At 38.5% G+C, this 27,076-nt stretch overlaps 1 protein-coding gene and 1 pseudogene across 1 annotated transcript in view; both read right to left on the bottom strand.

Moving 5' to 3' along the window:
• Window positions 1–27,076, bottom strand: part of NEDD4 (NEDD4 E3 ubiquitin protein ligase) — a 120,571-nt gene that overhangs the window by 80,846 nt on the left and 12,649 nt on the right. The window contains exons 2-4 of the mRNA XM_037053948.1: window positions 24,392–24,465; window positions 15,098–15,176; window positions 14,961–14,999 (exon numbers count right to left, since the gene is read on the bottom strand). Of these exons, the coding sequence (XP_036909843.1) occupies window positions 14,961–14,999; window positions 15,098–15,176; window positions 24,392–24,465 (192 nt within the window). The remainder of the gene's footprint in view (window positions 1–14,960; window positions 15,000–15,097; window positions 15,177–24,391; window positions 24,466–27,076) is intronic.
• On the bottom strand, window positions 20,524–22,302 carry LOC118992463 (serine/threonine-protein phosphatase 2A 56 kDa regulatory subunit delta isoform-like; annotated as a pseudogene).

Raw genomic sequence — 27,076 nt, forward strand, 5'->3', positions numbered from 1 at the left:
CTGCGAACCTGACGATCGCGGTTCAATTCCCAGTCAGGGCACATGCTTGGGTTGCAGGCCAGTTTCTGGCAGGGGCCAGTTTCCTGCAGGGGATGCACAAGAAGCAACCATACATTGAAGTTTCTTTCCTCTCTCCTTCCCTTCCCCTCTAAAAAGATAAATAAAATATTTTTTAAAAAAACATTTTGAGGGGAAAAAATCAGAAGTCTCAGTGTCTATCAAAGTACCTGGCAGACACTGTAGCCATTCAATAGGAATAATGAATATTCTGCCCTGGCTGGTGTGGCTCAGTGGATTGAGCTCTGGCCTGTGAACCAGGGGGTTGCTGGTTGGATTCCCAGTCAGGGCACATGTCTAGGTTGCAGGCCAGGTCTCCAAGAGGGAGCAAGTGAGAGGCAACCACACATTGATGTTTCTCTCTCTTTCTCCCTCCCTTCCCCTCTCTCTAAAAATAAACAAATAAATAAATGAATAAATAAATAAATAAATAATCTTTTTAAAAAACCTAAAGTAAGTTCCTAGAAATTGAGCTGATGGATTCATAAAAAAACAATGCAGGCATATTTTTTAAAATAGCTTTATTATGGTATAATTCACATACAATACAAATGACCCATTGAAAGTACAATTCAGTGTTTTTTAGTATATTCACAAAGTGTGCAACCACTATTACAATTTTAAAATACTTTTATCATCTCAAAGAGAAATGTAATACCCTTTAGCAGTCACTGCTAATTTCCTCTCAATCTCCCCTTTCTCAGGCAACCTCTACTCTCTGTCTCCACAGATTTGCATATTCTAGAAATTTAATGTAAGTGGACTCATACAATATATGGTCTTTCATAATTGGTTTCTTTCACTTAGCACAATGTTTCAAGGTTTACCCACGTGGGAGCACACACCAGTACTTCATTCCTCTCTGTAGCCAAACAATATTCAGTTGTATGTATACATCCCATTTTGTTTGTCCATTCATCTGGGTTGTTTCTATCTTTTACTATAATGAATAGTGATGCTATGAACATTAATGTACAAGTTTTTGTGTGGACATATGTTTTAAGTACATTCTAAAATAAAAATTGTAAAAAGTTAAAGGAAATTTATAATCATAAAGCATTATAATAGAAAGTATCTTAGCATTTTTATTTACCTGTTTTATGTCTTTCTACTCTGTCTATCTATAGTTATATATAACCAATGAATTTTCAAATAAATTACAGCTACACAACCATGGACCCTGGCCCGGTGGCTTAGTTGGTTGAAGCACTGGACCCATGCACCAAAAGGTTGTGGGTTCTATCCCCAGTTGGGGTTCATATGGGAGGCAACTGTCTAATGTTTCTCTTTCACTTTGATGTTTCTCTCTCTCTCTCTCTCTCTCTATTCCTTCTTCTCTTTCCAAAATCAATAAATATATCTTCAAGTGAGGATTAAAAAATAGATATACAGCAAAGCTTCCATTTAAAATGGAAGGGCAGATAAAGTGCTTCCCAGATAAGGTCAAGATAAAGGAGTTTATCCTCACCAAGCCATTATTATATGAAATGTTAAAGGAACTTACCTAAGAAAAAGAAGATGATCAAAAATATGAAGAGTAAGTAATATGACAACAAACTCACAACTACCAACAACTGAACTTAAACAAAAACCAACTAAGCAAACAATTAGAACAGAAACAGAATCACAGAAATGGAGATCACATGGAGGGTTATCGCCAAGAGGGGAAGGGGTGGAATGGGGGAAAACGTACAGGGAATAAGAAGCATAAATGGCAGATGCAAAATAGAGAAGGGGAGGTTAAGAACAGTATAGAAAATGGAGAATCCAAAGAACTTGTATGTATGACCCATGGACATGAACTAACAGGGGGGATGCCGGTGGGAGGAGAGGTACAGGGTGACAAAGCAGAGGAAAAAATGAGACTACAGTAGCATAATCAACAAAATTTACTTCAAAAAATAAAATAAGAAATAGACATATATCCATGGGAGAAAAACCCAAACAGCCAAAAAGACGCATAGTAAATTATAAATTGAGCATTTGAGAGGGCATGTCTAGATGCTTATTTTTCCCAAAAAAGGTGGAACATGCACAGAATGTTTTGCACTTTTGTTCCTTTAACATATTTTGAAACTAATGCTCTGCCAGTACATATATCTGTCTTTTAAAACAGCTGCTGTGAAAAAAATTTAAATATTAAAGAGCCGATGTGGATTTTATTGTATGGAGGTGCATAATTTACTTAGTGCTTTATTCAAGGGGTGCCCCACTTCTCCCTAGCCAACAGAATTCTGAGTTCAGTCAAATGCTGGGAGGTGTGCCAGGGTCGACAGCCTCTCTCCATCCCCAGGGGCTGAATCCTGATTCCTTTAAGCCTCAGAGTAACTCCGTCCTCCTTATGAAGGACAGGGTTAAAGGTAAGCACATGACACAGTTCTGGCCCCAGACACATGCATCAAAGTCTCCTGGGGAAACTGTGGAAAGTTTTAAAAGAAACACAAGGGAAAACTCTCCATTTCTGCCTCTGGACATCATCTAACGAGGCTGTGATGTTTGGAACTGTCTCAAGCATCTGGGACCACGAACAGGAAGCCAGAGAATCCCAGAGAGGCTGGGTCAGACGTGACTCCCATCTGCTGCTGCAGTCACCACCCATCCTCTGTGATGCTTTTTGTGATTACAGATAATAAATGCACTTATTGTATACAAGACATTAACTATTACCTGAAATCTGTCAACGTGAAGCTGAAAGCATCCTAAATGATACACTCCAAGGTCCTCCAAGGACCTTTCCTTAGTCTCCTAGATCTAGGAAATCCCCTAAACTCCCTAATAACCTCCTTATAGTCACTCCCTAACATCCGGTTTTTTCCTTTCATTATGCTGAGTACACTGGTAATTATCTGAGAAATTTGTTCATAGCGCTCCATAGTAGACGGTAAGCTTCATTGGGGGTGAGGACTGTAGCCATCTCATTAACCAGTATTAGCAAAGTGCCTGGGAAACGAGCACAAAAAAATATCACACCAACTGTGTATATAGGTGGAGGATAAATATATTGGCAAAAATACCATAAGATCAAACAATCAGTGATGGTTTTATGGAGATTAAATTATGGCTGATTTTTATTTCTCTTTATAAAAATACCTATTATGTACAAGTCACATTGTTCTGAAATATTATAGAAATATACACATGAGCACACCCACATTATGTAAATATAACATGATGAGTATGAATGCTAAAGATACAACACCAGCACCAGGGGAACAGAGGGAATGGAGTGGGCTGTGCTCTTTGTACATTTGTGCACTGTGCTTACGCGGAGTACATAATGTGTATACTGCACCTGGTGTGACTTGTTTTCAGCCTGTCATTTGTCTCCCGTGGTCTCATGTGAGCAACTATACATATAGGTTTTACTGTAATTTGCTGTTGAGCCCTAATTTCAATTTGGAGCGCCGTTTGTCTCTCACAATAACAGTCCTCCAGAAAAATTGTCTTTGAGTGTCAATATTTTCTGACAGATATAAAGGCTCCCGTCAACTTCTGACCACAATTTCTATTTGGCCAAATGCCCAATAACCAGGTTTTTAACTGTGGTATATTATCTCAACAGACATTTTTATGTGAATACATTCAATTGAAAACATTTTGTGCTATGTATAAATAATAAGTGACAAAGGGAAAAGTAGGAGCCCACACTTTGTACAGAATAATGTCCTTTGTACAGAAAGTATGAAGTCACCATGTATTTTCAGTTCTTTATCTAACTGTGACGAATTTGCACTGATCCACTCAAATTTATCTAGTTATCTCTGCAATACATTTGCAAAATTCTGATAGAAATGAATGCGCTGCCTATGGTCCCAGAACAAAGTAGTGCTGGCTAGAACACTTGGTAATAGTGAAATTATGGTAGAAGAAACAATGAGTAAAAGGCAGTAGAGTCCTACCCTGGCCGGGTGGCTCAGTTATTTGGGGCATCGTCCTGTACATCAAAAGGGTGTGGATTAGATTCTCAGTCAGGGCACATACCTAGGTTGTAGCTTTGATCACCAGTTGGAGCACATATGGAAGGCCAACCAATGTTTCTCTCTCATATTAATGTCTCTTTCTCTCTCTTTTGCCCTTCCTCTCTCTCTAAAATAATTTTTTTTAAAAGCACTAGACTCCTGAACCTGGTTTATCATTTACAAATGACCTTCTTCCTTATTTCGTTGATAGCATCTCTGATTCAAAAGTAGTACTGACCCTGGCTGTAGCTCAGTGGATTGAGCGCAGGCCTACAAACCTAAGCATCACTGATTCAATTACTGGTCAGGGCACATGCCTGGGTTGCCGGCCATTTCCCCAGTAGGGGGTGCACTAGAGGCAACCACACAGACATTTGATGTATCATTCCCCCTTTTTCTCCCTCCCTCCCCGACCTCTGTAAAAATAAATAAATAAAATCTTTTTAAAAAGTAGCACTGAATTCTGAGCATCCTTTCTAGTCAGAAATCAAAATAAAAAATAATGGGAAGATTTTTAGTTATAGTTTTAATTTTTTAAAATATTTTTTCCATGACCAGTGTGGCTCAGTCGGTTGGGCATCAAAGGTCACTGGTTTTATTCCCAGTCAGGGCACATGCCTGGGCTACAGGCTGTGTCCCTGGTCAGATGCATATGAGAGGCTACCAATCAATATTTCTCACATCAGTGTTTCTCTGCTTCTTTTTCTCCCTCCTTTCCCCTCCAAATAAATAAAATATTTTTAAAAGATTTTATTTATTTATTTATAGAGAGGAGAAGGGAAGGAGAAAAAGAAAGTGAGAAACATCAATGTGTGGTTGCCTTTCACATGGCCCCCACTAGGGACCTGGCCTGCAACCTAGGCATGTGCCCTGCCTGGGAATCGAATCAGGAACCCTTTCATTTGCAGCCCACACTCAATCCACTGAGCTATGCCAGCCAGGGCTAAATAAAATATTTTTTAAAAATTAAATAAAAATTTAATTACAATTTTAATTCCTCTAACAGATACCTATATCTTCTACTTCTATCCGTATTGGTTTTGCTAACTTTTTGGCCTTTAAAGTTTTTTTTTTATTTTAGCTAAGTTGTTAAAATTATTGCAATCAGGTTGTCCATAATATTACCTTATTTATTTTTTGTCTATAAGATTTTTTTTCATTACTTATATTTTCCCCCTCTTATCTTTGGACCAGCAAGGTGTATCAAAGGATCCCTTTGGTTTCATTTACTTTCTCTATTTTTTCCATTTCTTATTTCTTAATTTCCATTCTTATTTCCTTCATTTTTTTTGCTTAAAGTAGAAACTTAGATCATTTTTTAAATCTTTTTTTCTTTTGAATATAAGGTGCAAATTTTTCTCTAAGCACTGAATTAGCTTATCCCATATTTTGATATGTTATGCTTTATTAGTTAAAATGTTTTCTAACTTTTCTTATGATTTCTTCTTTAATCTATGGCTTATTTAAAATGTTGCTTAATTTCCAAATATTTGTGGATTTTCCAGGTATATTTCTGTTGCTGAATTCTATCTTAACTCTGTCATGGTCAGAGAACATACTCTGTTGCAATTCAGCCTTTTAAAATGTATTCAGACTTGTTTTACGGCCCTATATATGGTCTCTTCTCGTGGATGTTCCATGGGCATATAAAAATGTATATTTTTCAGATATTAGATGTAATGTTCTCTACACAACAAATAGGTTAAATGTACTGATAGTGTTTTTCAAATCTTTCATGTACTTACTGACTTCTTCTGTCTGGTTGTTTTAGCATATTGAGAGAGAAGTAACAAAATCTTCAACTACTCTGGATTTATTTATTCCTCTATTTTGTTCTTTCAATTTTGCTTCATAATTCTAAAGCTCTTTCATCAGGTGCATACAAATGTAGGGTTGTATGTCTTCTTGATAAATAAGCCCTTTTATAATCATGTATTATGCCTCTTTTTCTTTGGTAATATTTTTCATCCTTAAGTCTACTTCATCTAATTTTGATACAGCCACATCAGGGTTTCGTTTGTTTTTTTTTTAGCTTCATGTTTGCATGATAAATCTTTTTCTCTACTTTTCCTTTTACCTTGTCTGTGTCTTTTTACTCAGTTTGTATCTTCTGTAAATAGCATATAGTTGAGTCTTATCTTTTTTTAATTATTGAGATGGCTGGCTTAGTGACTGCCATTGTTCTATTTTTGTCCTATTTGTCTTTACTCCTCTTTTCTTTCCTTAAAAATATTAATCAAGTACTTCTTGGTATTCCATTTCATTTCTTTTATTAGGTTTTTACCTGTAATTTTGTTTCAATTTCTTATTAGCTGCTCTGAGGATTATAGCATACATCCTTAAACATCACAGTTGTAACAGCCAGAGTTGAGCCACTCTGATCGCCTTCAGATCTCTTTCAAGAGAACTCGCATAGTTGATTGACAGTCCCTAGCTGATCATGCATCTTTGCATCTACCCATTGTGTTCTCCTTGCTTGCTACTGAAGGCTGGACACAGTGGGGTTTCAACAACCTGGCCACTCTTGCCCAACACAGGACTTCTCTAACAGACAACCTCTGCTGGGAAACCCTCCATCAGCCTGGATGAGACTTTCTCAGAATGAAGATGCAGTGTAAGTCTTTTCCTTCCCAGTCTTTTCACACCTCTCCTTGCACAGGTATTAGGCCTGCATTATGATGAGAAGGCTCTCCCTATCTGTGCACCCTCCATCTTTGACCTTCATATTTAATCCCATCTTGTATCCTGTCTCATAGAGGGCTCAAGCCAACGGTATGGGTAGTGGGGTTTTAGGACCAGCCCAAGTTCACCTGGCAGACCAGGAGCTCCCCTCCCCATTCTGAGCTATAATGCGGGACACAAAGTCCTAATAAGGTGGTGGCCCAGTTCCTAAAGATTTCTCCAGCGATGTCCCGGGAATATGTCCTGGTGGAGGGGAACGTGCTTGCCAGTGTGATGTTTAAGGCACTTGAAAGATATAGGGAAAACAATGCCTACAAAAACAATGGAGTTGGCTACTACACTGTGCCGCTGACTTACAGAGAGATAATGAGAAATTAAGGATAGTCAAACAACTAAAGGTCAAATGTGTGAGACGGAGGGACTCTTCAGTATCTGAGAAAGAGGACTGCATCTTCTGGAGTAGAAAAGAGGACATAACTGAGGAGCAGCCTCAAATGTGACAGAGATGCAGAGCTCACAGACATTTAAATGCTCAGCCACTGCAGGTTCAAGTCAGGGCCCTGGCTGAGAAAACCTGGGACCCTGATGTATGAGATGGGAGGATCTGGGTGAATGCTCCTGAGGTTTCTGAGGTTTTGGTTCTGTAGGTTCCTAACCCTCGGAGCTGGCAGAGTAGCCCATCCCTCTCTAGTAAGAGCTAGCATGTCCCACAAGCAGGGAGATACTGTTGAGGCTTCTTCCCCACAAGGAAAAGGGGTCTCTCCTCAGGACTTCCTCTAACTTCTCTTCTGACTACCAAGATAATAATAACCGGTTTTGCTGGGATAATTAAATCCCAACAAAACCCAGCTGGGCCTGATGTACGATGAAAGAGGTTATTACATTTGGAAGTAGCTTCAGGAATCAAAAAGCATGCATTAGTAGGAGCCCGAGAAATACCCCTGAGACAATAATACTTGATCAAAGGAGCAGAAGCATAAGACTGGATAAGCAAGATTTCACTGACTTGGGATTTAACATCCCATGAGATGAGGCAAACTTACTGCTAGGGTGGCTCCTAGAAACCTGAAAAAATAATGAGCCAAGTGGAAATACCTGAGTCACCCTGGCAGAGGGTGGAAGAATTAAAAGGTCCATGAAAGTGGTCATACTGGAATGAATATATATGTTTTTGCCTCAGGGGCAGGAGCACCACCAAGAAGGGCAGCGGTGGCTCTCTTCTGCCTGCTGGGGACTGATGGTAGGAGAGGGGGCCACAGAGCTGGGCTCCTACATAGTCGTGCAAAGAGATGATCCTCCCCATCTCCAGTAAGAGAGGCCAGCTGGTGGCATTTCACTGCCAGAATCAAGGGGGCTACCATTATTGTAACGACCAGATAGATGAGAGGGACGGTGAAGCAGACCTGACTTGATCTGCAGAGTACAGAGCACAGCATCCCCAGGGGCAGAACAGGCAGGTGGCCAATGAGAAGTGAATCGCTAAGGACAGTTTTCCTAATTAAAAAATCACAATCGCTTGTCCTATGCCCCAACCTGAGCCAAAAGTCTGATTTCCAGTTACTAAAGAAGTGACCTAGTGCTTAGAAGGAGGGCTCTGCCTCACTTCAGGAAGTATATGTTGTAATGATCTCCCCTCCTCCTCCAAAAGGACTATGGCCATTTACTCGGGTGGACTGTATACAGGGGAAAATGAATACTCAGACAAACTGAGGACTGTCGGAAACAGGGTCTGTGTTATCACCTAGAAACCCAAAGCATAACAGCTTCCCTACCAGAGAAAGGACTTGCAGGGACCAGATAATAAATAGAGTCCTGGTTAAAGTTCAGCTTATACAGAGTCCACTGGGCTTGTGGGTCCACCCAGAGTCATTTCCTTGATTTTCAAGTGTAAAATTGGGATTGACATAATGGAAGCTGGGTCTCCTCACTACCACCACCATGATGGCTTGTGGGATAAGAACCCATAGTGAGAAGGCCAAGTGGAAGCCTCTGAACTATCCTATCTCTGTTGAAGACAGTAAATCTAAAACCACATTGATTAGAAATGACAACAAAGCACAAGCAATAAAAGAGAACAATAAATAATAGAAAAATAGCTAATTTTTAATCAAAATTAAAAACTGTGCTTCAAGGGATCCCATCAATAACATTAAAGGATAGCCTACAGAATGGAAGAAAATTTTTGCAAATCACGTATCTGACAAAGAGCTTGTAATTTAGAAGTATAAAGAACTATAATTAATAACAAAAATACAAATAACCCAATTGTAAAACAAATAAAAGATCTGAACAGACATTTCTCCAAAAATGATACACAACTGGAAAGTAAGCTTGTGAAAAGATGCTCAATGTCCTTAAGCATAGGAAAATGCACATCAACGCAATTAAAAAATGGGCAAAGCACCTGAACAGACACTTCTCCAAGGAAGACATACAGAGGGGGCCCATACCCACATGAAAAAATGCTCAACATCACTAGCCATTAGAAAGATGCAAATTAAAACCACAATGAGACACCACTTCACATCGGTTAGAATGGCCATTATTAATAAATCAACAAACAACAAGTACTGGCAAGATTGTAGAGAAAAAGAAACCCTAGGGCACTCTTGGTGGAAATGCAGACTGGTGCAGCCACTGTGGAAAACAGTATGGAATGTCCTCAGGAAACTAAAAATAGAATTGCCTTTCCATCCAGCAATCCCATTGCTGGGAGTATACCCTAAGAATCCTGAATCACCAATTCCAAAGAACCTACACACCCCAATGTTCACAGCAGTGTTATTTACAATTGCTAAGTACTAGAAACAGCCTAAGTGCCCATCAGCAAATGAGTGAATCAAAAAACTATAGTACCTTTACATAATGGAATACCACGCAGCAGAAAGAAAGAAGGAACTCTACCCTTCCAAACAGCATGGATGGAAATGGAAAGCATTATGCTAAGTGAAATAAGCCAGGTGGTGAAAGATAAGTAACATATGATCCCATTTGTAAGTGGAACCTAATCATCAAAACAAACAAATGAGCAAAATAGAAGCAGAGACTTGGAAATATAGAACAAACTGACAGTGACCAGAGGGGAGGGGGAAGGGAGATAATGGAGGAAAGAAGGGGACAGGGGAAGCAGAAGAACACAAATAGAGGACTGACAGGCACGGACAATGGGGACATTGACTGTGGGACCAGGGGCGAGGGACAGGGTAGGGGTGAGCAATGGGGAAAAAGGCAGGACAACTGTAACTGAACAATAATAAGAAAATGCAAATCAAAACCACATTTAGATACCACTTCACACCCACAAGGAGGAATATAATAAAAAGAAAGACAATAACAGGTATTATCAAAAATGTGGAGAAATCAGAACTCTCAACCACTGTTGGTGGGAATGTAATGTGGTACAGCCACTTTGGAAAACTGTTCAGCAGCTCCTTGCATGATCTAGAAATCCCACATATAGGTATATACCTCTCCAAGTGAAACTCTACATCACACAAAAACTTGTACAGAAGTTAGGTTCACAGCACCATTATTCATCATAGCTAAAAAGTGGAGAGAACCCAGATGTCCATCAACTGATACATAAAGTATGGGTATCCATACAATGGAAAAGTGCTTGGCAATAAAAAGAAATGATGTACTGATACATGCTATAATGTGATTAAACCTTAAAAACATTACGTTAAGTGAAAAAGTTAGACACGAAGGACCGTATGTTGTATGATACCATTTATACAACAAGCACGAAATAGGCGAGTCTAAGAGACAGGAGCAGATTAGTGGTTGTGTGGGAGAGGGACAGGTGTTGTGGGAAAAAGTGGTGAGAGCTTGTGTATATGCAGTTTCTTTTGGGGAGTGATGAAAATGTTTGGAAAATGAGTTTGGTGATGGCTGCACAGTTCTGTGCACTAAAAACAACTGAACTGTATACTTGGAGCAATTTGGATGTTATGTGAATTATATCTCAATAAAGTTGTTTAAAAAATATATTGCACCCTGTCTGGTGTAGCTCAGTGGATTCAGCGTGGGCCTGCAAACCACACAAACGCGGTTCGATTCCCAGTCAGGGCACATGCCTGGGTTGCAGGCCAGTTCCCAGCAGGGGACTCACGAGAGGCAACCATACATTGATACTTCTCTCCTTCTCTTCTTCCCTTCCCCTCTAAAGATGAATAAATAAAATCTTAGAAAATATATTGCAGCCTTATGGGAATGTTAGAGATAAGTACCACCAGAAAAGACCTAAAGGATACGAATGTGGCTCCCATATGTTCATTTAATTCTCTAGTGTGATCCCTACAGAAATCAGATAGCTCCTGGAGCATGACTCTACCTGTAAGGTCCACCAAATAATAGCCCTGCTTGCCTGCTGTTTCCTGAACACAAGTCTACAGTGCCCTTGTAGCAGCTGTGGACTGGTTTGATAGGACCCTTGCCATGTCCAGTGGAAAGTGTACTCCCTTTGGGGAGTTGGACCTCTAACTCAGCAGAGCCCAGAGTTCCAGGGATGAGAAGCATAGTCTTTCACAGGGCCTTTGGTAATAATAAATGGAGCCACTCTTACTTCTACTCCTTTATTTCTGGACCCATGTATACTTTCCATTGTGAACATAGCCCTGTATGGGGGTCTCTGGTTTAACGACCAAACCATATCCCATCTCTGCAGAGTACTGCCTCCACAGTGGTGCTTCAGCTGTGCCTGCAGTAGGCCATCACAGATCTGTGAGGCTGCCTGCTTCTAGATAGTGTGGCAGGCGACATAACCAATGGATCCCATGGTCAAGGACTCATTCCTGCACCTCCTTCTCTGTGAACTGGGTCTCCTGGAAGGATAAAATGTGTGTCTTTCCATCCCTGTGGAACACACATTGTATAAGCCCCCAGAGAGTTATAATGGATGAGATTCTGCAGAGAAGAAAGGCAAACTTATACCCAGAAGTAACTGGAGGACAAATTTCGGGCCCTTTCAGAATAGAAGGGGTTCAATTTAGTAAACTTACCACAAAAATGGCTATGGTCATGAGGGTTAATGAATGGTCAAAAATTATATCTCCTTTTTTTTATCCTCACCTGAAGATACGCTTATTGATTTTAGAGAGAGGGGAAAAGAGGAAGAGAGAGAGGGAGAGAAACATCAAATGACAGAAAAATTGATTGGCTGCCTCTTATATGTGCCTCCACGGAGGTCAGAACCTGCAATTGTGAAGCACTAGGTATGTACCCTGACCAGGATTCAAACCCACGACCTTTCGGTATATGGAACAGCACTCCAACCAACTGAGCCACACCAGCCAGGGGTGCAGTTTATCTTCGTATAAAGTCTTTGACTGGTTTTCGTATCAGGGTAATGTTGGTGTCATGAATGAATAGGGATGTGCTCCCTCCTATCTATTTTCAGAAAGATATTATGTAGAAATTGAAATGATTTATTCCCTAAATGGGTGGTAGAGTTTCACAGAAAAACCATCTGGGCCTGAAGTTTTCCTTGTTGGGAGGCTTTTAACTTCAAATGCAATTCTTGAAGAGACACAGGACTTTTCAGGCAATTTATTTCTTAAAATTTTGGTAGCGTGTGCCTTTAAAGGAACTGGTCCACTTCATCCAAGCTAATGAACAGGGGAGCAGAGTTGTTCACAGTGTCCCGTGTTATCCATTAATGGCTACAGGTTCTGGAATGATGCCACTTTCTAAGTGGAAACAGATTAATGGCCCAAGATCTTTCTTCTTTTCTAATGTAATGTAATGCTGTGCGTTTCCTTCTAAGCAATGCTTTAATTGTATTCTACAAACTTTGATGTATTTTTATTTTATTCTGTTAAAATATTTTTAATTTCCCTGGAGATTCTTATCTGATCCATGGGTTATTTAGAAGTGTGTTAACTTCCAAGTACTTGGGGATTTTTCATATATATTTGTGTTATTGATTCCTACTTTAATTACATTATAGTTGGATACCATACTTCACATGATTTATATGCTTTTAAAATTGTTAAGGTTTAATTTCTGGCCCAGCTTACTCAGTAAATGTTCATGTGCAATTGAAAAGACTAAGTAGTCTGCTGTTGGGGTGGACAGTCTGCGAATGTCTATTAGGTAGGACTTATTTTATAGTTTTGTTCAGCATTTCTATATTTTACTAATTTTTTTGGTCTATTCCCACCTTTGTCTATTTCTACTGTTCTTCAATACTGAGAGTATTGTATTCTCCAAGTAAAATGGTGTCTTTGACAATTTCTCCTTTCAGCTCCACTTTTTATTGCTTTATAATTTTGAAGCACTGATGTTAGGTGCACATACAGAATAGTTATGGCTTCTCGATGAATTTGCTTTGTGTCTTATTTGGGATTGGCTTTTTGGCTATATGTCTTTATTATTTTTTAGTAGCTGCACTAGAAATTACAATATACATACTTAACCTTTCATGGTCTACTTAAAGTTAATATTGAATCACTTGAAGTAAAATGTAGAAGCCCTACAACCATCAAGTTCACTTTACCCTCACTCTTTTATGTTATGATTATAGTATATATTCACCTACATAAATTAAAAATTGTACCAATGTTATAATTTTTGCTTTCAACAGCTGTACATATTTTTACAAACTCAAGAGAAAAAAGGTCTATTATAATCAAACAGAAAAAACTCAGGAGAAAAATAGCCTACTATAACTACAGATATTTACAATTCCTGTTGCTTTTCCTTGGTTTCTGAAGGCTTAAATTTACTTCTGATACCATTTACTTTTAGCCCAAATAATTTCCTTCAGCATTTTCTTCAGAGCAAGTCTGCTGGCAATAAATTACCTTATTTTTCCTCAGCTTCAAATGCTACACTGTCACTCCTGAAAGATGTCTTTTTAAGGATAGAATTATGCACTGACTGCTCTTTTTCCCTTTCCTATCTTAGTCAGACAATTTTACCATAGTTACTGGAATCATTGTTCCCCTATGCATAATGCATCATTTTCCCGGCCGCTTTCGAGACGTCTTCTTTTTCTTTGATTTCAGCAATTTGATTTTATGTCTGAACGCAGTTTTCTCCGCATGTACTCTGGGTTTCACTGAAGTCCTTTAATCTATAAATGCATGTCTCTCACCAAGTTTGGAATTTTTTAGCCATTATTTCTTCAAATCTTTTTTTTTCACCAATGTCCTTTGCCTCTTCTGAGACTTTAGTGATTCAAATATTAGACTCTTTTAATATTATCCACAGGTTCCCTCAGGCTCTACTAATTTTTTTCCACCTTTATTTTCTGTCCTTTAAATTAGGTAATTTCTACTGATTATTTTCAAGCTCACTGATTCTTTTCAATATTATCTCCATTTTGTTACTGAGTTCATCTAGTGACTCTAAATTTTTTTCAGATATTACATTCTTGTTTTAATATTTCTATTCATTCTTTTGCATGGTTTCCATTTCTCTGCTGAGAATATCTATCTTCCCATCTATTACAAGCGTGTTTATCTTTACCTCAGGGAGCATAGTTATAATAGTTAAAATAGCTGCTCTATAAGGTTTTACTGATAATTCCAGTGTCTGGGTCATCTTGGGATTTGCATTTATTGACTTTCTTTTCTTTTGAGAATGGTCATATTTTCATGGTTTGCTGTATATAAAATAACTTTGGATACATGTTGAATATTTGTTGTGAAACTGGATCTTGCTAAAATCCTTAATAGCATTACAGTTGTGCATTGCATGAGGTTAAGAACTTTTGACAGAAAGGCCTAAGGAGACATTCTCAATCTGAGGGCCCTTCTGAGGAGCCTGGAATAACTGCTGGCTGGAGTTTGCTCTTAGGGTATAGTGAGGCAGTGTAAGGGGGAGGGCAGGAACGTGCATGAAGGGTGAAGGAGGAAACGCATCCGTTTATTGGCAGGCCTTCGTCATCTCTTGCCTAGGGCAGTCTATTTAATAAATGACTGGGGGACACAAATATTATCTTTAAGGGAAAACACCAAAATATGCTAAATTGGAATAAGCACACCAGATAGTTTCTAAATCAGAATTAAACAAGAATAAAATAATTCCAGGCTTACAATAACATTTTACCCCTTCATTACTTTACATATGCGGGTTTTTATAATAAAATACATAGTTCCAGGACCATGTCATCTTGGGAATAACTAGATTGAACTATTTAAATTTTTAAAAATCTAGCCAAATTCTTAAAAGATGCATTTTAGAATATTATAAGTGAGAACTTATTCTAACTATTGAGAAAACTTTTTTTGATTTCAATGAAATAAAATGCATACTTACTCTGAATAATATTTCTTCATTCCATTTTGGATTCAAAGTCTAAAAGACAATAAACATGGCATAACTAATTTTTTATATTTTGTCATATAAAAATAAAAGAGTATATTTAAAATTTTTTGAAGTCTGCCAGGTCTGACCTTTTTAATGGTTTTCGTTTGCACACTTGTTAAAATTCCATTCATTGGGTCATATAACGTCACTCTCACATAAGGATCACTGTTAAAATTAAGAAAAAAATTAATTGTTGTTTATTCCCAAACTTAGATTACTCAGACTATAAAAATCACAAGACTTCTCCTTGTTAACAATTTCTACAATTATTTCCTAGCATGAAAAGTTAAGGGTTTCTTAGGCAAGGGTAAGAATTATAATAATTTTTGCCTCTTTTTAAAAAGCTAAAGTACCATGTTAGTGAAATAAACAAAAAAATTACAAAGAAAACCTTTTAGTCACAATTTAATGGCTTCCAATACTTTCAGATTTTAAACTTTTTCTTACTTCTTTTGGGTTAAGATGGTCAATTCAGTGATTTTTTAGAACTAGCTTTGCAAGACCTCAGGTTATTCTAAGTTATTTCATGGATATAGACTCTTTATTTTAAAGGCAAAGTGCTTTCAGTTCAAAATAATTATGTCATATGACCCCTTTTACAAAGTGACACAGAGAAGGAAAATCAAGATTTTTGCCCATTTTTTAAAGGATTTTATTTATTTACTTTTAGAGAGAGGGGAAGGGAGGGCAAAAGAGAGGGAGAGAAATATCATGTGTGGTTGCCTCTCACCCCACACTGGAGACCTGGCTTGCAACCCAGGCATGTGCCCTGACTGGGAATCAAACCAGAGACACTTTGGTTCTCAGGCTGGCACTCAATCCACTGAGCCACACCAGCCAGGGCGATTTTTGCCCATTTCGAACTGGCCTTTTTATCATAGTATCATTGAGTTGTAAGTGGTCTTTATATATAATGAGTTAAAGGCCTTTCTCAGATATGTTTGGAAACTATTTTCTCCCCATCTGTGGCTTGCCTTGTCCTTTTCTTTTTATTTATTTATTTATTTGTTTATTTATTTATTTATCTTTTAGAGGGGAAGGAGAGAGGGAGACAAACATCAGTGTATGATTGCCTTTTGTGCGCCCCCTGCTGGGAAATGGCCTGCAGCGAACCAGCCTGCAACCCAGGCATGTGCCCTGACTGGGAATCGAACAGCGATCCTCTGGTTCGCAGGCTTGTGCTCAATCCACTGAGCTACACCAGCCAGGGCTTGCCTTGTCCTTTTCTTTAAAAAAATTATTTATTTTTTTTTAGGGAAAGGGGAAAGGAGGGAGAAGGAGAGGGAAAGAAACATCCATGTGAAAGCGAAACATCAATTGGACCTACCTCACAACCCAGACATGTGCCCAGACTAGGAATTGAACCACTGACCCCTTGTTCTGCAGGAAGACACCCAACCAACTGAGCCACACCAGTCAGGGTGCCTTGTCCTCTTCTTAAATGTGTCTTTCAAATAATAGAAGTTTTTAATCTTGATGCTGTCCATTTCAACAGTTTCTTTCTTTTATGATTCTCACTTTTTGAGTCCCATTCAAGAAACTTTTGTGTAACCCAGTATTTTCTCCTATGTATTCTAGAAGTTTTATAATTTTAGTTCTTATACATTTTCAATATGTTGTGTGATAAGGAACAAAGTTCATTTTGTTCCAGATAACCAGTTATTGCAGTATTGTGTGTACCAAAAAGTCTATCTTTTCTCTTAAAGGGCCATAACATTTTTTTGTCAAAAAGCTATTGATCCACTTTGTAAAGTATATGACTGACTAACTACTATGCTGTATACCTGAAACTAACACAAAATAATATTGAATGTAAAATTGAAAAATAAAATTTAAAAAAGCAACTGACCATATACTTGTATATGTGTGTGTGTGTATTTCTACACTTCTTATTCTATTCCATTGAGCAATACCTTTATTCTTATGCCAAGTCCCCTCTGTCTTGATTACTATAGCTGTATACTAAGTCTTGAAATTAGGTAGCATAAGTTTTCCAATTGTGCTCTTCTTTTTCAAAATTGTTTTGGCTATTCTAAATCATTTATCCATGAAAAATATTGAAATCAGCTTATCTATTTCTCCAAAACAGCATACTGGGATTTTAATTGGGATTGTGCCAAATCTAGTCAATTTGGAGAGACATACCACTCTAGCAATGATGAATCTTCCAATCCATGAACATGGCATGTTTACTCATTGATATAGATCTTTAATTTCCCTCAGTAATGTTTGTAGTTTTTCAGAGTATAGTTCTCACAAATATTTTGTTAAATTTATTTCTAACTTTTCAATTTTTATGCTATTGTAAATGGACATTTTAAAAATATATTTTACAGCCCTGGCTGGTGTAACTTAGTGGATTGAGCGCGGGCCTGCGAACCAAACAACAGCAGTTCGATTCCCAGTCAGAGCACATGCCTGGGTTGCAGGCCAGTTCCCAGCAGGGGATGCACGAGAGGCAACCATACATTGATACTTCTCTCCCTCTATCCTTCCCTTCCCCTCTAAAGATAAATAAATAAAATCTTGAAAATATTTATTTTCCAATTGTTCATTGATAGGATATAAACATATAACTGATTTTGGTACAATGACTTTGTATCTTGTGGCCTTTTATCTTATTAGTTCTGGCAGTTTTTATGTAGATTTCTTAGGGTTTTCTATGAACATAATCATGTTGTCTGCAAATACAGCTTGCTTTCTTTTCAGACTATTTACTTGCATTTCTTTTCCTGGCCATATTATATCACTAGGCTGTCCAGTAGAGTTGAACTGAAAGTGAAAGAAGACAACCTTGTCTTATTCTTACATTTAAGCAGAAAGCTTTCAGGCTGTCACCACTGAGTTGATGTTGCTACAGGTTTTTCACAGATAGCCTTAATAGGTTCAGAACATTCCCATCTGTCCCTAGGTTGCTAACCATTTCATTCATGAATGGTGTTCAATTTTTGTCATATGCTTCTTCTGCTTTTATTGAATTGATCATGTCTTTTTCTTTTATTTGATTAATATGGTAAACTAGACTGATTAATTTTCAGATGCTAAACCAATCTTGCATTTTATTCTTAGCTTACTGAGCATTTGTATCATATATGAGTGTTTTAGATTTTGTCAGATGCACCTTCTATACCTATTGAAATGATCATGTGTTTTTTTTGTCTGTACTATATTAATATGATGAATTAAATTGATTTTTTTAATGTTCAGCAAATCTTACATTACTAGGACAACTCCCACCTGGTCATATATTGTTATATACTGGTCAGCATAGGGCTATTCAAGTTTTCTATTTCTTCTGTGATTCTTGATCTATCTAGCTAGAAGTTTAAAATTTTTATTGATCCCTCCAAAGAACAAGCTTCTGATTTCAGTATTTTCTATCATTGTCTATTTCACTAATTTCACTTGATCCTTATTTTCATCCTTCTACTTACTTTAGAATTTGTTTTTTTCCCCTAATTTCTTAACATTGGAACTCAAACTATTCATTTAGCTCCTGCTCCTTTTCTAAGTTAAACATTTTAAAACTCTCAACTTTAATTTAAATATTCCTTTAGCTGCACCCTACACATTTTGATATTACTTTATTTTCATTTTCATTCTCTTCAAAATGTTCTCTAATTTCTCTTGTGATTTCTTCTTTGGCCTATAGATTGTTTAGAGGTGTATTAAATACTTGGGGTTTTTCTAGATATCTTAATGTTATTGGTTTCTAACTTAATTCCATGTTATCAGAGAACATCCTATATACAATTTCAATCTTTCCAAAACTCCTGAGACTTGCCTATGGCCCCACACATGGTCTATGTTGGCGAATGAACCATACACTCTTGAAAAGAATGTTAAATTGGCAGTTGTCTGAGTTACTGTTTTCTGGCCCCACATATTACGGCAGGCAGATCTAGAGTAGCTCCTATTATACCCACGTCCTAATGTCCATGCCCTTTGTGCTACATTCCTCTTAGATGTGGGAAGAACCTATGAGTTCTAACCAACACACTACAGCAAAAGTGACAAAATGTATTTGATTGCATTACATAAGATTGTAACCCATCTTGCTAGGAGACTCTCTCCTTTGCTATTTGTGAAGAGACAGGCTTCTAACTTGTGAGCTGCCATGTGGAGAAGGCCATGTGGTAAGGAACTCAGGGTGGCCTCTGGCTGACAGCCAGCAGGAAACTGAAGCCTTCAGTCTGGCAGCCTGCAGGGAGCTGAATGCTGTCAACAACTGTATGAGCTTGGACATGGATCCCTCCCCATACAAGCCTCAGAGGAGGCCATGGTCCTGGCCAATACCTTGACTGAAGCTTTATAAAAGCAAGAAGTGGAGGAACTAGCTAAACCATACAGAGCCTCTGACCCACAGAAACTGAGATAATAAATGTGTGTTCTTTTAAGCTGCTAAGTTTGTGGTCATCATACTTCTTTCTTTTTATGCTTACTGTCTGATGGCATATTTCTTTGTATCCACTGCATTTCAACTTAGTTGTGCTTATATTTTAAATGTACATATCTTTTACAGACAGCACATAATTGAGTCCTGCCTTCCAAGCCCTTCTAACATTCTCTGCCTCATGTTTACCTTAGGCCATTAACTTCTTTTTTCTTCTCAGAGACCCACTTCATTTAGTTTTATACATTTGGGGACATCGGCCATAGGTACAACCCACCTTAGCATGCACCACTCTGGAGAATAAAGCACCCTGTGCACAAAGCCAAAAGCTGCAGTGCCTGTGCCCCTGGAACCCAGCCAGGTCTGCCCCTCCTAAGCCCCTTGCCCCTACAGGGTGCCTGAAAAGGACGTGAAGGCCAGCCCAGCATTAGCACAGACAAGGAAATAAACAGGTGCTGAGGGCAGCCATGCTTAGGGCACTGCTCCCTGCTTCATGCCTCCCAGCTTTGGGAACCCACAGCACAGGAAAGCAGTCAGCCCCAGGTGGCTCCTTCCATGTCTGTGATCCCAGAGCTGCTACTCACCAAAGAGAGGGCACAGGGTAGGGTGTGTGTTCATCCCCTTCCCCTGGTCCACTACCTACTGTCCATAGCCCACGTATTTCTCCTTTTGGCTTCCCACATGGTCTTGGTCAGGCAGAAGGTAACAATAAAGAATATAGCCCCCTCAGCCTGTGCACTGCTGGCATGGGGGCTTCTTTTGCTATTGGGTGTTTGCAACCCTCCAACTATTGACTCCAATGGGGCCAACAGGCCTTGACATAACTTTAGTGAAAGTAATCTCCTTCTGCTCCCTGTGTGCCTCTTCAGGGGAGAGCACTAAGCATCTCAGGGCTTAACCTGTCTGTACTAGCCAGAGGGAGGCATGAACCCATTTGGGGGAGGAGGGACCACTCTCTGGTCCCTCTGGTTCCTGCTTGAAGTGCCACATCACCCTCCCTAGAATAGCTAGAGAGGCACTGCCTTGCTCCAAGTCAGCCAATAGGAAGCAGAGGTAGAGGGCTAGGGCTTCATCCCAGGGTTGAGTGGGCTGCAGCCCCGTGGAGGGAAGGCGAGGGTGTCAGAGAGCCTGCTGGCTGGCAGGTAAGAACTCTTCTGTCTGCCTGTGAGCGTCTGGTGCCTTAATGGTGTTCAAGTCCTGGGGCAGCTCTGACTTCCTCCGAAGCGGTGCTTCCTCCCTCTCACTGTCCTTCAGCTTTTGCCCATTCTGTCTCTCCCTTGTCCTCTTCGGAAGTTAGATGTCCTCTGCTGTGGGGGTTTCTATCTCCATCAGGTACACAGGAGGCAGGGCTGGTGGAGCTCCGAATGTGGGACGCTGGGGATTAAGTTACTGGGCAAGCTCCTTGATCTTTTGCCACATTGCTTCTCTTCTCATTCAGAACTGGCCCTTTGGCTTCTCTGCCTTGTATTGTGGCATGCAATCATCAGACAGCTTCTGATTCACCTCCACAAACAGCTTCAGGGCACTGCAGATCAGACCATGGAATGTCTTGTTCCAATGGCTCTTGGAGTTCCTGTAAAATGCAGGGAATATGACAGGAAGAACTTGAAGAGCACTGCCACTCACCAGGCTCATGATGTACTCCTTGTTCCAGGAACAGAGAACACACTCCGCCACTTGGACATGGGGGCTGGAGACACACTTGGCAAGCCGGTGGAAGAGTAGTTCCATCACTCTGCTGAACTTTGAAGGTTCAATGACATCCAGAATCTCCTCTAGCTCATTCAGGAACATCATCACCCCTTTGGGACTGTGGATCTTCAGTCAGAATTTGTGAAGTCCCACAATCACCGGATCAGTGAGATGGCTCTCCTCCAGGAATTGTACCACACAGTATGCCAGGCTGAGGGTGGCAGACACTCAGGAGCTTGACCTTGTAAAGGGGAAGCAGGACATGGATAGGAATATCTCGGGCTCTTCCCCAAGGGGCAAGGGGAAAGCACTGATGGTGCTGCCCAAGATCCCCAAGAGCGTGACAATCCCGTTGTGATGCTCCATCTCACAGAAAAATCTTTGTGGCTGAACTGCCTATGGATATAAGCCCAGAGCCCCAGAAACTTGCCACAGATTCAGTGCAAGATGGTCTTGAGGAAGTCCTGCTCTCGAGGCTCCTCACCGTCGGTCAGGTCCAGGGGAGCAAGGACAAACTCTGGTTAATGTACTTCTTGGCTACGTTTGCCTCAAAATCAGGAGACTCACAGAAATGTAGAAAAACTCATACACAAGCTAGAGATGTGGCCAGGTGGCTTCCAGGGTGGGCTTATCTTCCTCTGAGTCAAACTTGGCCCAGGTGGGATTTGAGGAAGGTGTCAGTGTCTGGAAGAGGTTCACTGGAAACATGGTGACAGGCTCAGGGTAAATGGCCTGGGTGACAACATCACTATGGGTGACACTCTCCACCACTTTGTTGAGTCCTGTCCCTTTACCTCAAGGAGACAAAGTCAAAGAGGACACAGCATGGGGGAAGCTCCTGGGTAAACAGCTTCTCCTGTTCCTGGGCTGGCAAATCTTCCAGGGCAGGAAGCTTCTGCGACTCCCAGTTCTCGCTGAGACAGAAGCGGGAAGAGCTTCGCCATGACTTCTTCTTGACAATCCGGGGACCCCCTGCGTACTTGATTTTGCTGAGCTGCATGGGGAGTGGCATGCCCTTGCTGGGACATTTAATGGATGACGGTGGCTGAGACTCTGGCTGTGGCTGGGCCTCCTCAGCACTGGACCACCACCCTTGCCCGAGCTGCTGGGCTTGGCAGTGCCTTCAGTAAGTTTACCTTCTCCTTCTCCAGTCTGGAGCCCCACTCGGGCTCCCGCTTTTCTCGGGGCCGCACCCTGCACCCCCATTAATGTTTAATGTAATTATTTGTATGATTAGATTTCTGTCTACCAATTTATTTTTTTCTGTTCTTCCTCCTCCCTCTTTTTTCTTTTTTTAACCATTTGTTTTTCCCATCCTGGCCTTTTGTTGTTTGTTCGTTTTTTTGCAGGAGCTTTATTTAAAAATGTCTATTGTCTATAATTCGTGTATTTTTAGTAGTTTATCTAGGTATTACAATATACACCCTTAATTCTTTTTTTTTATCTTCCCCTCTCCCTCTACACCCTTAGTTCTTTATTCCACTTGCACTTAATATTGTTTCACTGTAATAACTGGGTCCCTAACCTACTACTCTCCTTGCCCTTTATGATCTACTGTTACATAGATTCCATCCACATATAATATATAAATTCTGCAAGACAATACTGTAAGTTGTGACTTTAACAGGCATATGTTTTATTTTAAACATTATGATAAAAACAACAAAAAGTCTTTAGAATACTGCCGGATATTTAACAATTTCTGGTGCTGCTTATTCCTTTCTGAGGATCTGAATTTCCATCTGTCACCTATTCTTTTTATCTGGAAGAACCTCCCTTTAGCTTTTCTCATGTGCCAGTGACAGTCTCGTAGTTTTCTTTTATCTGACAATTTGTTATTTTGTTGTCATCCCAAAAGATATTTTCGCTGACTATAGAATTCTGGATTTGACCGTTGTTATTCTAATGTTTTGTTTTCTTCTGGCCTCCATAGTTTCTTGTGAAAATTAAGTCCTTAATTGAACTGCAGTTACTGTTTATGTATTATGTCATTTTCTTCTCTGTCTTCTGTCAGGATTTTTATTTATTCTTGGCTTTCAATAATTTGACTACTATGTGCCTCAATATGTTTTTCTTAGTGTTTATCCTGCTTGGTATGTTTTATATATCTGTATCTTTTATCAAATTGGGGGGGAAATTAGCCATTATTTCTTTTAAAAAGTTTTGCCTCATTCTTCCCTCTCTCCTCTAGTTGTAATTTCATGTTTGTTAGACTGTTTGATGTTGTCCAACAAGTTCCAGATGCTCTGTTCATCTTTTCCAGTTTTTCAATCTTGGGTCTCTCATTTTCTAATTGGGAAATATTTTCTATTGATCTATCTTTAAGTCCTCTTAATTCTACTGCTGATTCCATTCAAAAATTTTAACTTCAAATAGTGTGTTTCAGTTCTGGAATTTTCACTTTTTATAATTTCTCTTTCATTCCTGAGATTTCCAGTCTTTTGATTAATTATGAATATATTTTCTTTTCTCTACTGACAATGTGTTCCATTTTCCTGGTTCTGTATGGATCATATTATTTTGGATTATATCCTGGACATTAGAAATGTTAAATTGTGGAGACACTGAATTCTGCAATTTTTCTCTGGTTAGTATTAGTTTATTCTACACATAATTAATTATTTTATCTGGACCAGAACCAGAAACCTATTGCTTGGGCAGTAAGTCTGATCTCTACTTATATCTTTTGTCTTTAGCTAGTTGCTTTGAATCCACTTCATACGTATGCTTCAGGGTCAGCAAGAAACATCAGTTGATGAGTTTGGGAATCTCCCCTCCCAAATCCTCACCATTGCCATGTCTTTTTCCAGATTAGATCTTTTGATTCCCCAGGCCATAAAAATGGCAATTTTTCCAGGTGCCAACTCCATTTGGTCTCAAACTCAGTCATAAAATTGGGAACTCACTCAGAGCAACCTCCCATCTCCACACGTGGACTCCCCACTAGGCTGTGCCTACTCCGTTCCCTCTCCACTGCCTTCGGGTTACTGCTTTCTGTATTATGTTCAGAGTGTATGGCTGTGGTCTGCTAAAGAATTAGTCTGTTACACTTTTACTGATTCCCAGAAGCAAAACTCATAAATGTATCTTATTCATTATATCTTTGTCTAATTTCACAAATTCAGTAATTCAGACATTAAGGAATTTAGTAAACCATTAACTGTAACTATTGATATTCTACCTTAAACAGCAATTTAATAATAATAGTATTCAATGGTTTCTCTAACCAAAGTTTTAAAAAATTAGTTAACAAGTGCAAATTTTAAAATTATAACCCAAATTAACATTTACTTACCTAGCTCCCAAGATATCCTTCTTGGCAAGGCCTATTCCAGCTATAACTTTCACCCTCACAATTCGAACATTATCCTAAAACACAAAAATATATATTTTATTTTCATGTGCTTTATAAATTACCTAAGACACATACCTTTAAACATATGTATCAAGTACAGTAATCAGGTTATTAAAATTAATTGAAGAAAAAAATTTCAAGAATTGATTAAAAGCTATATAAGAAAAAAATAAAAATTATTTGTCATTTGTAGATGATTTGATTATCTACAAAGAAAAGCCATAAGAACTAGAGTCAAATTATTACATTAAAAATTTATCACTGCTTCCAAGAAAATCTACAGCAAACTTATTAAAACTAATATGAATTTATCATTGTTGCTATGTACACAATAACATAAGAGCTCATAATCATTTGTAATAACTATTTAGGATGGTAATTATTTTATAATCCAATCCAAAAGATCATATGTTAAATAAAATTATAATGTATTGATACTGTAATGTATCAAATAATAATTTCTTGGGTATCATAATACTATTATGAGGTTCTACAGAATAATGTCTTAGTTTTAGGATATACATACTGAAATATTTAGGCATAAAGTACAGTAAGTCTGCAAATTAAATGTTCAGCAAATAAAAAGTTGAAAGTGTGTGTGTGTAAACACAGGGAATAAGCAAAATGCTCTCAGTTTGATGGGTATACAGGTGTTCATTACACTACTCTTTTAGCTGTCCTCTTGATGGTGAAAATGTTCAAAATTAAAAGGTGAGTAAGAAAATATAACACAGAATGCATCTTTTAAAAAATTCTCAAATAATCAAAACTGTTAGACACAGAAAAATAAAATTACTAAAAATATTTAAAACTTCTATGAATAAAATTATTTTAAAAATTATTGAAGAACATAAAGAAGACTTAAATTTTAAAATCTACTACGTTGCCCTGGCCAGTGTAACTCAGTTGTTTGGAGCATTGTCCCACAGGCTAAAAGATCATGGGTTCGATTCCCAATCAGGGCACATACCTAGGTTGCAGGTTTGATCCCTGGTCAGGTCACCTATGAGAACCAATTGATGTCTGTTTGTCTGTCTGTCTCTCTCTCTCTCTTCCCTCCTCTCTCTATAAAAGTAATGAAAAAATGTACTTGGGTGATGATAAAAAACTCACTGTGTTCATAGATGAAAACAACTTTTTGTCTGTTTTCTCTAAACTAACCTATAAAGTAAATTCAATTTCAACTCTCCTTCTTGGATTTTTTCATAGATCCTAACAAATGATTTTGAAATTCATAGGGAAGAGTAAAAATGAGTAAAGAAGCAAACACTAATATCCAATCACTATCTTCTACTGTATATAAATTCCAGATTCACTGAAGTCTAAAAGTGAAAAAGAAACCTTCAAAATTTATAAGAAATTTAAGAATATTTACATAGCATTGTGGTAGGACAGAATTTTACAATTAATGGAAAAAGTTGTTAGATTTTACATTACAACGTATTCCGTTTGTATAAGGTAAGAGGCTATGAGCAGAATGAGAAGTTAAGGGGACAGACAGGGTAAAAGTACCTAAAATACATACTGTTTAAAAAGTTATGATTACCCCGAATATGTAAATAGTTTCTAAAAACCAATAAGTTAAATATAAACAACCTAGCACAAGAAGTCACAGAGATGGACAACAAACACATTAAAGATCCTCAGTATCAGCAGTCATCGGAAGAACTCTAATACACCATTGATGGAAGTGTACACTGAGGAGTTATTTTTAAAAAATTTGGCAATATCTACTAAAGCTCTAAATGAATAGCCCAGGAATTCACTTTTACATATACCCTCTAGGTATACCCTCATTGAGGTGTTCAAGGACATCAGCACAAGAATATTCACAGTGGCCTTTACATGATAAAAAAAAATTATGAAATAAATGTTGACCAACAGATAACAACCTAACTGATTCTCTTCTACAATTATCCCACCTCAAATAGTCATGATTCCTTCTGAGGAAAGTTCTGGGTGGGGGAAAATATATGTATTATAGAGTATTTATTTCAATCTTCTTTCATTTCTAAATACTACAACCACCCTTATTCCTGAAGTTTTCACTGAAAAAATATGATAAAAGATATACACTATCAGGTCCAAAACTCAGATGATAAATTCAAATAACACAGAAATCCTTAAGTACAGATGCTAGATAAAAATATAACTTATACTATCACCAATTAAAATTGAGTGCATAGCTTATCTTACAAGAAACAAGGGAAGTCTTCAGGTATCAGAAATAAAAATAGAATTAAAAACCAGGGAGGGATACGTAACAGGCAAGAATAGTCCAAAACATGGCTCAAGAACTCAAAGCCCCAGAGCCGATAACTCTAAGCGACCAAGAGATTGCCAGCCTCTCAGAAGCACAGTTCAAAACACTGGTGATCAGGATGCTCACAGAACTGGTTGATTTTAGTCACAAATTAGAGGAACAAATGAAGGCTAAACTAATTGAAATAAAGGGAAATACACAGGAAACCAATAGTGATGGAAAGGAAACTGGGACTCAACTCAAGGGAGTGGACCAGAAGGAAGAAAAAAATGACCAAACAGAAAAATATGAAGTAACAAGAATTCAAAAAAATGAGGGGAGGCTTAGGAANAGTCAGGGCACATGCCTGGGTTGCAGGCCAG

The sequence above is a fragment of the Sturnira hondurensis genome, unplaced genomic scaffold (assembly GCF_014824575.4).
Source record: "Sturnira hondurensis isolate 20B ecotype Veracruz unplaced genomic scaffold, ASM1482457v3 Scaffold0008196, whole genome shotgun sequence".
Taxonomy (NCBI): domain Eukaryota; kingdom Metazoa; phylum Chordata; class Mammalia; order Chiroptera; family Phyllostomidae; genus Sturnira; species Sturnira hondurensis.